General features: G+C 37.0%; 1 protein-coding gene across 4 annotated transcripts in view; it reads left to right on the forward strand.

Annotated features, from left to right (window-relative positions):
• SLC39A10 (solute carrier family 39 member 10) overlaps positions 1 to 12,823 on the forward strand; it is a 106,230-nt gene that overhangs the window by 88,020 nt on the left and 5,387 nt on the right. For 3 of the 4 annotated variants that reach the window (XM_023732920.1, XM_023732918.1, XM_023732919.1), the window contains exons 6-9: positions 1,271 to 1,391; positions 5,045 to 5,413; positions 6,533 to 6,613; positions 8,847 to 8,873. In XM_023732920.1, coding sequence (XP_023588688.1) covers positions 1,271 to 1,391; positions 5,045 to 5,413; positions 6,533 to 6,613; positions 8,847 to 8,873 — 598 coding nt within the window. The remainder of the gene's footprint in view (positions 1 to 1,270; positions 1,392 to 5,044; positions 5,414 to 6,532; positions 6,614 to 8,846; positions 8,874 to 12,823) is intronic. The other variant, XM_023732921.1, reaches the window with a different exon arrangement.

Raw genomic sequence — 12,823 nt, forward strand, 5'->3', positions numbered from 1 at the left:
CATTCCCGAGGCCAACTCTTTAGACAAAGATTAGACTGGTCTATGGGACATAAAATGATACTCATGAAGAGTGTGCCTCTTAGCTCAAGTAGATACATACATGGGCAGCTTCTGTCCAGAGGTGAGATGAGAAGGCAGAGAGGGTCAGGAGCTGGTTGAATGGACATGGGAAATCAGGGGTGGAAAGGAGGAGTGTGCTGTCATAGTAATAGGAAGAGCAACTACAGTCATATAACAATGTATGTATAAGGTTTTGTATGAGAGACTAACTTGAATTGTAAACTTTCACTTAAAGTACAAGAATAAAATAAATGCCAGGCCAGTTAGCAAGCATCTCTTGGAAACACTGATTTTTTTCTTTGTACACAGCTCTAGCGTTCTTGGTTATTTGCTTTCTTAAATTAACATAGATTAGAAGCAGAAATTTAAATTGGGAGATTTATTAGAGGTAGGTACACTGATAAAAGAAGAAAGCAGTAGAAAGCTGGACTGTTAAAAGATAAGATAGGAAGAATTTAATCATAAACAATGAAGCTCAATAATTACTATTTATTAGTAATTGAGGACAGGTTAAATTACGTTCACTGTCTGATTAACAAATGATAAAAAAGAAAACTTGTCTTTGCTGAAAAGCTACTAAGAAGAGTCAATCACAGTGATAGGCCATTTTCATATATTACCTCATTTAATCCTCTTAAAAATCTATCATTTTCATTTTACAGCTTTTCAGTAAAGTTAACAAACTTGTCCAAGTCTCAGAAATAAGCCGCAAGTTTGGGATTCTAACTCGTTTTACTTTTTTCCATTATGCCTTCTAGGGTCACTATGAGTCAGAATTGACCCGATGGAAGTGGGGTTTTTGGTTTTATTATGCCACATTCAGGGAAATGTGAGATTGTATTAAACACAGACTGACATTCAAAAGAATAAGCTTTAGTTTTTGGAACTTGCTATTTCCTTACACTATTTAATGAGATGTAATACATGTATTTCATGTATTTTATTTGAATAGCTATAATAATATGGTACCATTTATTCTATTCTCAATTTTAAAGTAGATGAATTGAACCATTTAGTTAAGTATTCCTCCCCCCAAAAAATACCTTATAAATTTCGTTGTACCTTTCATCTGGTTAGATCCCTTGATTAACTTTTTAAAAAGTTCTCACCCCTTTTCTACATAAGTTAACATCAGTTGTCCCCTCATGTGTTGTTACAATTTGCTAATTGTGGTTACAGATTTGATACTAATATCAGATGTTTATTTCAGGGAAAACAGAAATGGTTTATGAAGCAGAGCACAGAAGAAGCAACTATTGGAAGGAAACTTTCAGACCATAAGTTAAATAATACACCAGATTCTGACTGGCTTCAGCTCAAGCCTCTTGCCGGTAGACAACATTTATGACTAATGACAAACTTTGAAAACATAAAAATTCAAATATTATTTCCAAACCCTGCCTGTGTTGTTTGAAATTGCTTGTCTTTGTGGCTTCCCTAACCAACGTTTCTAACTTGTATTGCCTTAAATATGAGTGTCTCAGTTATAATTTTATTTGTTAGTGTTTTTTTTAATTTCAGCCTTATTTATTGCTGGAATGCAGAACCAATTAATTACATTGTAGGTCAAGAATATTTTGCACTTCTGCGTTACAGGGGAAAAAGAATGAATGAAAAAAGAGTTTCTAAGTAGTGGATTAGTGTTAGTTTTGTTTCTTGGCTGCAAAATCTCAATGTCCTCCATCTGGTGACTGATTTCATATGGAAAAAAGAGCATCAGCCTTTTTTTATCACATCTCTGTACTTAAAATCTCCACCCATCCATCCATCTATTCTGCTGCCTGATAGGTACAATGAGGTAGTTTACAATTTTCAGGAAAACATGAAAAAGTTTTTTTGACCACATTTTTCAACCCTTTCTGTATGAACTTGTGCTTCCCGTCAGTGTACCAATGATTTTATGCTGAAAAGGGGCAGCCTAGACTCTTTACTGTAGAACTCTGCCTCAAAATACAATTTAGGAAATATTGTCATCTTGTCGTATAATAAATAACTTTGGAAGATTTGTTTGGAAAACTAGGTCAGAGGCCAACCTCAATTTTTTTTTTTTTTAATAATACCTATGTTTTTCTCACTTACATGGACTTCTGAACTTTATTCTAGCAATGATCTCTGAGTAGCATTGTAGGATATGTTGAGCATTGAGGGATGTAGAGAACTCTGCCATCAGATCACTGTATGACATTGGACAAGTCATTTAAATTTTACGTGCCTTTGTTTTTGGAAATGATATGAGAAGGTTGTTGTTGTTAGGTGCCCTCCAGTTGGTTCTGACTCATAGCCACCCTGTGTACAACAGAACAAAACACTGCCAGGACCTTCACCACCCTCACAGTTATTGCTATGTTTGAGCCCATTGTTGCAGCCACTGTGTCAGTCCATCTCGTTGAGGGTCTTCCTCTTTTTCACTGACCCTCTACCAAGCATGATATCCTTCTCCAGAGACGGGTCGCTCCTGATAACATGTCCAAAGTACCTGAGACAAAGTCTTGCAATCCTCCCTTCTAAGGAGCGTTCTGGCTGTATTTCTTACAAGACAGATTTGTTCATTCTTCTGGCAGTCCATGGTATATTTAGTATTCTTTACCAACACCATAATTCAAAGGCATCAATTCTTCTTTGATCTTTCTTATTCATTGTCATAGTCATCTAGTGTTGCTATAACAGAAATACCACAAGTAGATGGCTTTAACAAAGAGTAATTTATTTTCTGAGTCTAGTAGGCTAGAAGTCCAAATTCAGGGCATCAGCTCCAGGGGAAGGCTTTCCGTCTCTGTTGGCTCTGGAGGAAGGTCCTTGTCATCAATCTTCTCTTGGACTAGGAGCTTCTCCGCACAGAAATCCCAGGTCCAAAGGAAGCACTCTGCTTCCAGTGTTACTTTCTTGATGGTACGAGGCCCCCCTGTCTGCTTGCTTCTCTTTACTTTTATCTCTTGTAAGATAAAAGATGGTGTCGGTCACACCCCAGGGAGACTCTCTTTACATTGGATCAGGGATGAGCAAGGGTGTTACATCCCACCCTAATCCTCTTTAACCACAGGCAGAGATTACGATTTGTAACACGTAGGAAAATCACAGAGTGGAGGACAGCTGCACAATACTGGGAATCATGGCCTAACCAAGCTGATACATATTTTGGGGGGGCACAGTTCAATCCATGACATTCATTGTCCAGCTTTCACATGCATATGAGGCAGTTGAAAATACTGTGGCTTGGGTGAGGCGCACCTTAGTCCTCAAGGTGACTTCTTTGCTCTTTAACACTTTAAAGAGAGCTTTGGCAGCAGATTTACCCAGTGCAGTGCATCATTTGATTTCTCGACTGCTGCTTGCACGTGTGTTGATTGTGGATCCAAGTAAAATGAAATACTTGACAACTTCAGTATTTTCTCTGTTTATCCTAATTTTGCTTACTGGCCCAGTTATGAGGATTTTTGTTCTCTTTATGTTGAGGTGTAATCTTTACTGAAGGCTGTGGTCTTTGATCTTCATCAGTAAGTGCCTCAAGGCCTCTTCACTTTCATCAAGCAAGGTTGTGTTATCTGCATATCTCAGGTTGTTATTGAGTCTTCCTGTAGTCGTATAGTCCAGCTTCTCAGATTATTTGCTCAACAGCAGATTGAATAAGTATGGTGAAAGGATACAACCCTGACACACACCTTCCCTGATTTTAAACCACGCATTATCCCTTGTTGTTTTCGAACAACTGTCTCCTGATCTGTGTAGGTTCTGCATGACCACAATTAGGTGTTCTAGAATTTCCATTCTTTGCAGTGTTATCCATAATTTGTTATGATCCACATAATCGAATGACTTTGTATACTCAATAAAACACAGGTTTCTGGTATTCTCTGCTTTCAGCCAAGATCCATCTGACATTAGCAGTGATATCCCTCATTCCATATCCTCTTCTGAATCTGGCTTGAATTTCTGGCAGTTCCCTTTCAAAGTACTGCTGCAACCATTTTTGAATTATCTTCAGCAAAATTTTACTTACATGAGATATTAATGATATTTTTAGATAATTTCTGCATTCTGTTAGATCACCTTTCTTTGCAATGGGCACAAATAAGGATCTCTTCTAGTCGACTGGCCAGGTAGCTGCCTTCCAGATTTCTTGGCAAAGACGAGTAGGAGCTTTCAGTGTTGCATCTGTTTGTTGAAACATCTCGGTACTCTGTCACTTCCTGGAGTCTTGTTTTTCGCCAGTGCCTTCAGTGCATCTTGGACTTCTTCCTTCAGTACCATCGGTTTTATGATCATATGCTACATCCTGAAGTATCTGAACATTGGCCAGTTCTTTTTGGTACAGCAACTGTGTATTCCTTCCATCTTCTTTTTTTTACTTTCTGCAGCATTCAATATTTTGCCCATAGGATCTTTCAATACTGCAACTCAAGGCTTGAATTTTTCTTTCAGTTTTTTTGCTTGAGAAATGCCAAGTATGTTCTTTCCTTTTGGTTTTCTAACTCCAGGTCTTTGTACATTTCATTATAATGCTTTGTCTTTTCGAGCTGCCCTTTGAAGGTTAGAATGGGTAAACTGTAAGACTCCTTCCTCTGAAAAATGGGTTTCATTTTGTTATCCTGTAAATGCTATAGTAACTTTCCACCCTTTTCATCAACTGTTCCATGATGTGCGCCTTAAGTTTCACACTACCTTCATGCTTTCCAGTGTTTCTCCTCACTTTGTCTGCTATTGATGTCATTTCCCTCCCGGTTATCTCATTTGGAGCATCTTTTGAACCTCAGAGACCCGAGTTTGTTCCATGTGTGGATATGTGTTTATTTATTTTTATTGGACTTCACAAAACATTGCTGTATTAAAATGGCTTCTAATTAATTTGAGGGAAATATGTTAGTTAAGAGTTTTAAAAGGTATTCACTTAAGAAATGTTCATTACACTGCTATTCTGCCTGGGTTAAATTAGCAAAAGTCCTTGCACTGACTCCTTGATAAAGCATATCCTTTGCTATAAATATAGGAACTGATGACTCAGTTGTTTCCGAAGATCGACTTAATGAAACTGAACTGACAGATTTAGAAGGCCAACAAGAATCCCCTCCTAAAAATTACCTTTGTGTAGAAGAAGAGAAGATCATGGCCCATTCTCACAGTGATGGATTACATATCATTCACGAGCATGATCTCCATGCTACTGCACATAACCACCTTGAGGAGACTAAAACTGTGCTGAGGAAACATAATCATCAGTGGCACCACAAACATTCTCATCATTCACACGGTCCTTGCCATTCTGGATCAGATCTGAAAGAAACAGGAATAGCTAACATAGCTTGGATGGTAATCATGGGGGATGGCATCCACAACTTCAGCGATGGGTTAGCAATTGGTAAGTGGACTTGAAACTTGGGTTATGATTTGTTGTTCTTTAACACCGTTTTTCTTCTCCCACTATGTTGGCAATAATCTTACGACTGTAGTGTATAAGATTAACATTTGTCTGGAGTTTAACAACTCTCGTACATCAGTCCTGTTTACCTGGTGTTTCTAAAGGCTATGCTAATGAATTTAATAGATTTATTTGGGATCATAAAGGTATAATTTCAGGGTTTTTTGGGAACATATAAACAAATGCCTGTATTTGCTTCTTTAATAACTCAATTTCTTATTCAAAGCACAGTGCCACCATAGTGAAAAGAGTACCTTAAAATTTATATTTTCAAATATATTCACACAACACTGAGTGAGAACAGATAAATTTTAATCTTGGGTTTAGTTTTACCCATTTTTGCAAAGGTGATGAAAAACTCTGTAATGTTCAAAATCCCTTGTAACAAGTTACAATATATTTTATTGGAATCTTGCTAATGTAAACTTACGTTACCAGTTTAGGAGAACATTACATGTGATCAATACATGATTTTGAAATCCAGACTATTAATCACTAGAAGCAGTCTTTAATTTCTTTCAGAGAACAGAGACAGTGTTTTTGAATCCACAGTGCCTGTCAATGCTAAGAATATGCCTTCTGTTAGTAGTTGAATCAGATGCATTTATACCTCTGATGTCATCCCCAAGTTCATCAGACAAATAATATTGTGTGCCATCTATGCTTAAACCCAGAAAAGTTTGGGGAAGGATAGTAGCTACTTCAGTATCTATAAATATAAATATGGAGGAGCGAGCAAAATTATAAACTCACAAGACTTAAGATTAGGGCATTGAAAACTATTACTATTAACAGCTATTAGTGAGCTAGAAAGCTACACAAATAAATTCATTGGGGAATATTACTTTTCGTTTTATTCTTTTTTGAGTAGCTCTTTCTTTGGTTGTCATACACCTACTATACCTCGCTATAATGTTCAAAAACTGTAGTGTGTAACATAGAGTCACAAATATCTTATGAAATTAATTTAGATAGATGAAAGAGACTGAATTTGTAATCATTACTAAAAATGGAAAAACAGAAAATCAGTAAATGCCACTTGATATTTTTCCTTCCCAGGAGCAGCTTTCAGTGCTGGATTGACTGGAGGCATCAGTACTTCCATAGCTGTCTTCTGTCATGAACTGCCACATGAATTAGGTAATAAATAGAACTTTAAATTTTTTCCCACATTCTGAGACTTCTTCAGTTGTAAATGCATCCAAATTTTAGAGATTTTAAAACAAAAACTGGCTCATGGCAAGTGTAAAGTGACATGAGTATAAGATATATCCTGATATTAAACCAAGTCATCATTGCCTCTGTTGTCTTTTCCTTGGACAGTTTCCATAGTCTTTATATCGCTGGGTTCATTATGCTCTAGCCCATCTTATACGCCTTATTACCAGGTATATCTTCCTAAAATGTGACTTCCTTATGTAAGCAGAACCTTCTAATAGCTTCATTTACATATAACATAAAGCTTACGTTTGGCCTCAACCTGCCTTTCCAACCTGACCTACAGTATATCCTATCACGTTTTCCATTTCACCTAAACACAGTTCACCAAACATGTAGTGTGTGTGCCTGAATCTGTTCCTTTGGTTATACCATCATCCTCCTTGGCTTGTCCTGCTCCTCTATTCCTAGTTTATTGTGTTAAGAATCATTTTCTCCAACTTCAGTACCATCCTCAGTACCTCAGGCCTTGGATTATTTCTTCTTCTATACTTTCATCACTTACTTTCTTTTGGTTTAGTGTATTTCCCTTGTAGATGTCCTATTTCTTAAACTATAGGTTCTTTGTGTGTAGATATTCTATCTTACACCCTTCTCTAACTACTTAGTATAGTTCCTGGCATATGGCAGGTATTTAAAATTTTAATGGTAATTTTGATGTGTGCAATTTTTTTTTTTTTTAACTAATGTTATGTTTATGTTTATCTCTGACACTACTAGAGTTTTATAAACTAAAGTCTAGCTGTTTTGTTCTCTTGGTTCAGTTTTATCTTAGAATTACCTTTACAATGTTAGTAAGATACTGACTTGCCAAATACTTTCTTTAACCCAATTCTATAGCAATACAATTCAAGCCTTTCTGCCAGCTTTTAAATATGAGTAAGATAATTGCCTCATATTTTTAATGTTTCACTTTAACTTTCTTAGTGATAGACTTGGATAGTAATGCACATGCACACCCACACAGTATACTAGGAAAACTTCCACCTTCCCTTCCTAACTCCCCACCCATTAACCCTGTAAATGGCGTATATCAGACCACTTTGTGATTGTGGGTGGTTTTATTGAATTGCCCTAGCCCCCAAGGATCCACTTGGGCACAGAATTGAAAACAAGAAGTTTTGAGGATTAGGGATGGTTCCTTTTTCTACCACTTCTTATCTCTCTGTAGTTTCTGATTGAGGAAGTGACATACAAGGAATGATAGCTACATGTCGAACAAATGAATTACATATAGTAATGGTTAGGTAAGGCATTGATACCCAATGCAGAGCTTGGGTAAAAGCTGGATTGGAGAACTCTGCTTCTGCTTGGGCCAGGACCCCTCAGTGAGACACTCAGACTCCAGATGTCTACCTGTTTTACCCCTAAACCAGAGGTTGCAATGTTACTGCCTCTGAGAGGAAACAACACTCCAAAGTACACTGACCTTTGCCTGAGGAAAAGGAATGTGACTTTATGAAAATGTGTATTTCCCCACTGTGCCTAGTGTTAAATTAACATAAGCTGCCCCATGCTGTAGCTGGCTACACTACTAGGCCATGGATTATTCTGCCATGTCAGGGAAGAGAGAATGTAAAGAAATGACCTAGCTTCCTCCCCTGGAAGTAACAGTAAAGGCTCTGGCCCTTGTATCCATCAATAAAGTGGGAGGTGGTCTACTGATCATAACTAGAGATTGTAGAGCCTAGTTTTTATCTTTAAGGTACCGTAATGGGGCACTTTGGTAAAATAGGGCCAGGGGAACACCCCTAGTCTGATCAGGTTATCCACTCACTTGGAGAGGAACAGAATAGAGAGAGACATCGATGCTCTTCCCCACAATTTCCCAGCATGGTATAATCGACCCTTTAGGGGGAAATCAGTCCCCTCTAGGCTGAGATGGAAGCATAGGGCATGGATATGGAGAAGTCCTCTGTCCGTTTAATAGGTGAGATATTGACAAAGCAGCAATATTTCAGGATAATTTTTTTTTATCTAAGATCTGTTTTGCCCTACTTATATCTTTGATTATGAATGTTTCAAACTATTCTGAAGCTTTTATACTAAGGTCAGGCCCTAAGGGGAAAAGCATATTGAAAATTACATTGCATTGTATTGAAGACTGCCCTGCTATCTCAGTAATTCCAAATCCTGGGGTTCCTCTTTTGAACAGATTGCTGTTTCTCTCATGGTGTACTAGGTGAGTTTTTTGTTTGTATTTAGGAATGTGGTATGAAAAACACGTGCATCTTTAAACCTTAGACCATACACAGTTCAGGGAGGTTCACTCTGAGACGCATGCAGGAACTGAAACTGAGGAAATGGCAGATCCACATCTTATTTCATGTTTACTCTGGGGTAAGGTAATAGGTGAAATTATCTCAGTTATCAAGTCATTACTCTCCTGTTTTTTGCCAAACCATGTGTAGTTGAATACAAGTAAGTTACAATTTTACTTTGTTGTTTTCTTTCCACTTTTTTTCACCCCCTCTCAATAAGCAACTCTATAAACATTTGAGAAATAATTTATAAGAAAGCCTGTAGAAAGACAAATAAAGGGGAAATGGGGCTCAGAATCCAGAAGGTCAGATAATCCAAAAATCTCTCATTAACACTGAGTAATGTGTTTCAATTATAAGGAGATAACATTTTTATGAATATATGTATCTCATAAATAAATGTAAACCCGGCTCAGGGAGGCTAAAATGCTGTCCATTTTTCTGTTGAGGTGTATTGTGCTAGATAGAAATTCAAAATAAAATTTCTATAATGCAGTAAATGGTCCAGGGAAAATTTAACACATCCACTGTGTAGATTTATATAAAGTTTTGTCTATATACATAATTATTTAAGGCTAGAAGAACCTTAAATATATACTTGTTAAAAATAGTTTCAATAGTTGATGTTAGCAGATGGTAACACAACTATAGCATTGGATCACATTAATTTGACGCCCCAGTGGCGCAGTGGTTAAGTGCTCGGCTGCTAACCAAAAGGTTGGCAATTCAAAAACACCAGCAGTTCCTTGGAAACCCTGTGGGGCAGTTCTACTCTGTCCTGTACGGTCACTATGAGTCAGAATCGACTCAACAGCAACAGATTTTTTTTTTTATTTGCAAAAACACCAAGTTTGAAATACTTAGGTTAAATCTAATAAAATAAGTGTAGAATCTGTATGCTTACAACTGCAAATCAATAAAATAAATCAAAGGAGACTTAAATAAATGAAGAATACACTATGTTCATGGATGGGAAGGCATAGTGTTGTTAAGATATCAGTTCTCCATATAGATTCAGTGAAATCTCAGTCAAAATCCCAGCAGGATTTTTTGTAGAGAAGAACAAACGTTTTCAAAATTTTGCATAGAAAGAATAAGGAATTCTAATAGCCAGTACAACTTTGAAAACAAACTTGATTTAAGACTTATTGTAAAGCCACAGTAATCAAGACAGCTGGTATTGGTGGAAGAAGAGACACATGAATCAGTGGAACAGAGTATAGAGTGCTCACATATATGGCAACTTATTTTCAACAAATGGTGCTGGAACAATTGGACGTGTATATGCAGACAAAAAACCTTTCAGCCATACTTTGCACTATAGATAAATTAATACAAATCGTTCCTACAAATGGAAAATCTGAAAATAAGAAACTACTAGAAGGAAAAATTTTTTCTGTCCTTTGAGTAGGCAAAGAGTTCTTAGATACAACACCAAAAATGTGATCCACAAAGGAAAAAAATAATAAAATGGACCTCATAAAAATTAAAAACTGGTCATGAAAAGATAAACTACAGACTGGGAAAAAATATTTGCAGAACACTTATCTGACAAAATGCTTTTAATCCAAAATACTTAAAGCATTCTCAAAATCAATAGTAAGAAAACAAAAAACAACAACAAAAAGTGGGCAACACTTATTGTATGGTTCTGCAATCCCACTCATAGGTATTTACCCAAGAGAAATTAAAACTTACGTTGACACAAAAACCTGATTATGAATGTGTATAGTGGCTTTATTCATAATTTCCAAAAACTGCAAACAACCAGAATGTCCTTCAGCTGGTGAATGGGTAAATAAACTGGTTAATCTGTGGAATATTAACAGTAGAAAGGAGTGATTTCTGATATAACCATTAAAATAGATTAATCTTACATACATCATATTAAGTGAAAAAAGATAGATTAAAAGGCAGAATTACAGGGACAGAAAACAGACCACTAGTTGCCTGGGGATGATAGGCCTGGGAAAGTTTTTTTGGATAATGGAATAGTTCTAGAGTTTCATGGTGGTTATGGTTACATGGGGTGTGCTTTTGTCAAAATTTGTAGGACTCTGCATCAAAAAAAAATGAGTAAATGAGTGGTATATGTAAGTTAAACCTCAATTTTAAAAAATATTAAATAAAAATAATCTTGAAACTTGATTAGTTAATTCTTGTTGTTTGGTTTCTACACTTCTGTACTCTCATTTTGTGCTAAATCAAAGCACCTGTTTAGCACTGTTGGTGGATTAGTTATTGAAAATAGGAGGGCAGATTTACAGAGGAAGAAATTAAGAAGCTCTTTCCCTAGAGAAAGCTGAGAAGGGCAGACCAGAGGAAATTAAACAAAATTCTAGGGGAGAAGAGAGATAAAAGGTGATACAGAATCCAAGTCTCAGTAGGAGAATTAAGGTATTTTACATCAAGAGGGAAAAAGATGTAAGGATAATACCATTAGACACTGGAGAATGGCAACTTAGAAACCATTGTTAGATAATCTCCTTAGTAGTAGTAGCTTTTCCAAATAATGCTGCAGTATGTAGTTTGAATGACATAGGAAGCTTCAAAAGAACATGGAATACACAGAGTCACTGTACCAAAAAGAATTGGTCGACATTCAGGCATTTCAGAAGGTAGCATATGATCAAGAACCGATAGTATTGAAGGAAGAAATCCAAGCTGCGCTGAAAGCATTGGAGAAAAACAAGGCTCCAGGAATTGACAGAATAGCAGTCGGGGTGTTTCAGCAAATGGTTGCAACGCTGGATGCCGTCACTCTTCTATGCGAAGAAATTTGGAAGACACCTACGTGGCCAACCAAATGGAAGAGATCTATATTTGTGCCCACTCCAAGAAAGGTGATCCAACAGAACTTGACAATTATCTAACAGTATCATTAATGTCACACGCAAGTAAAATTTTGCTGAAGATAATTCAAAAATGGTTGCAGCAGTACATTGACAGGGCACTGCCAGAAATTCAAGCCGGATTCAGAAGAGGATATGGAATGAGGGATATCACTGCTGATGTCAGATGGATCTTGGCTGAAAGCGGAGAATACCAGAAAGATACTTACCTGTGTTTTCTTGACTGCAAAGGCACTGTGTGAATCATAACATATGGATAACATTGCAAAGAATGGGAATTCCAGAACACTTAATTGTGCTTATGAGGAACCTGTACATAGACCAAGCGGCAGTTGTTTGAACAGAACAAGGGGCTACTACTGCGTGGTTTAAAATTAGGAAAGGTGTGTGTCAGGGTTGTATCTTTTCACCATATTTATTCATGCTGTATGCTGAGCAAATAATCTGAGAAACGACTATATGAAAAAGAATGTGGCATCAGGATTGGAGGAAGACTCAGTAACAACCTGCAATATGCGGATGACACAACCTTGCTTGCTGAAAGTGAAGAGGCCTTGAGACACTGATGAAGATGAAAGACTACAGCCTTCAGTATGGATTACACCTCAGCATAAAACAAAAATCCTCACAACTGGACCAGTAAGCAGCATCATGATAAACAGAGAAAATATTGACGTTGTCAAGGATTTCATTTTATTTGAATCCACAGTCAACACCCATGGATGCAGCAGTCAAGAAATGAAACGATGTATTGCATTAGGCAAATCTGCTGCCAAAGACCTCTTTAAAGTGTTAAAAAGCAAAAATGTCACTTTAAGGACTAAGGTGCGCCTGACCCAAGCCATGGTATTTTCAGTCACCTCTTGGATGTGAAAACTGGACAGTGAATAAGGAAGACCAAAGAAGAATTGATACATTTGAATTATGGCATTGGTAAAGAACATTGAATATACCATGAACTGCCAGACGAATGAACAAATGTATCTTGGAAGAAGTACAGCCAGAATGCTCCTTAGAAG

The sequence above is a fragment of the Trichechus manatus genome, unplaced genomic scaffold (genome assembly GCF_000243295.1).
Source record: "Trichechus manatus latirostris isolate Lorelei unplaced genomic scaffold, TriManLat1.0 scaffold00056, whole genome shotgun sequence".
NCBI classification, from domain to species: Eukaryota; Metazoa; Chordata; class Mammalia; order Sirenia; family Trichechidae; genus Trichechus; species Trichechus manatus.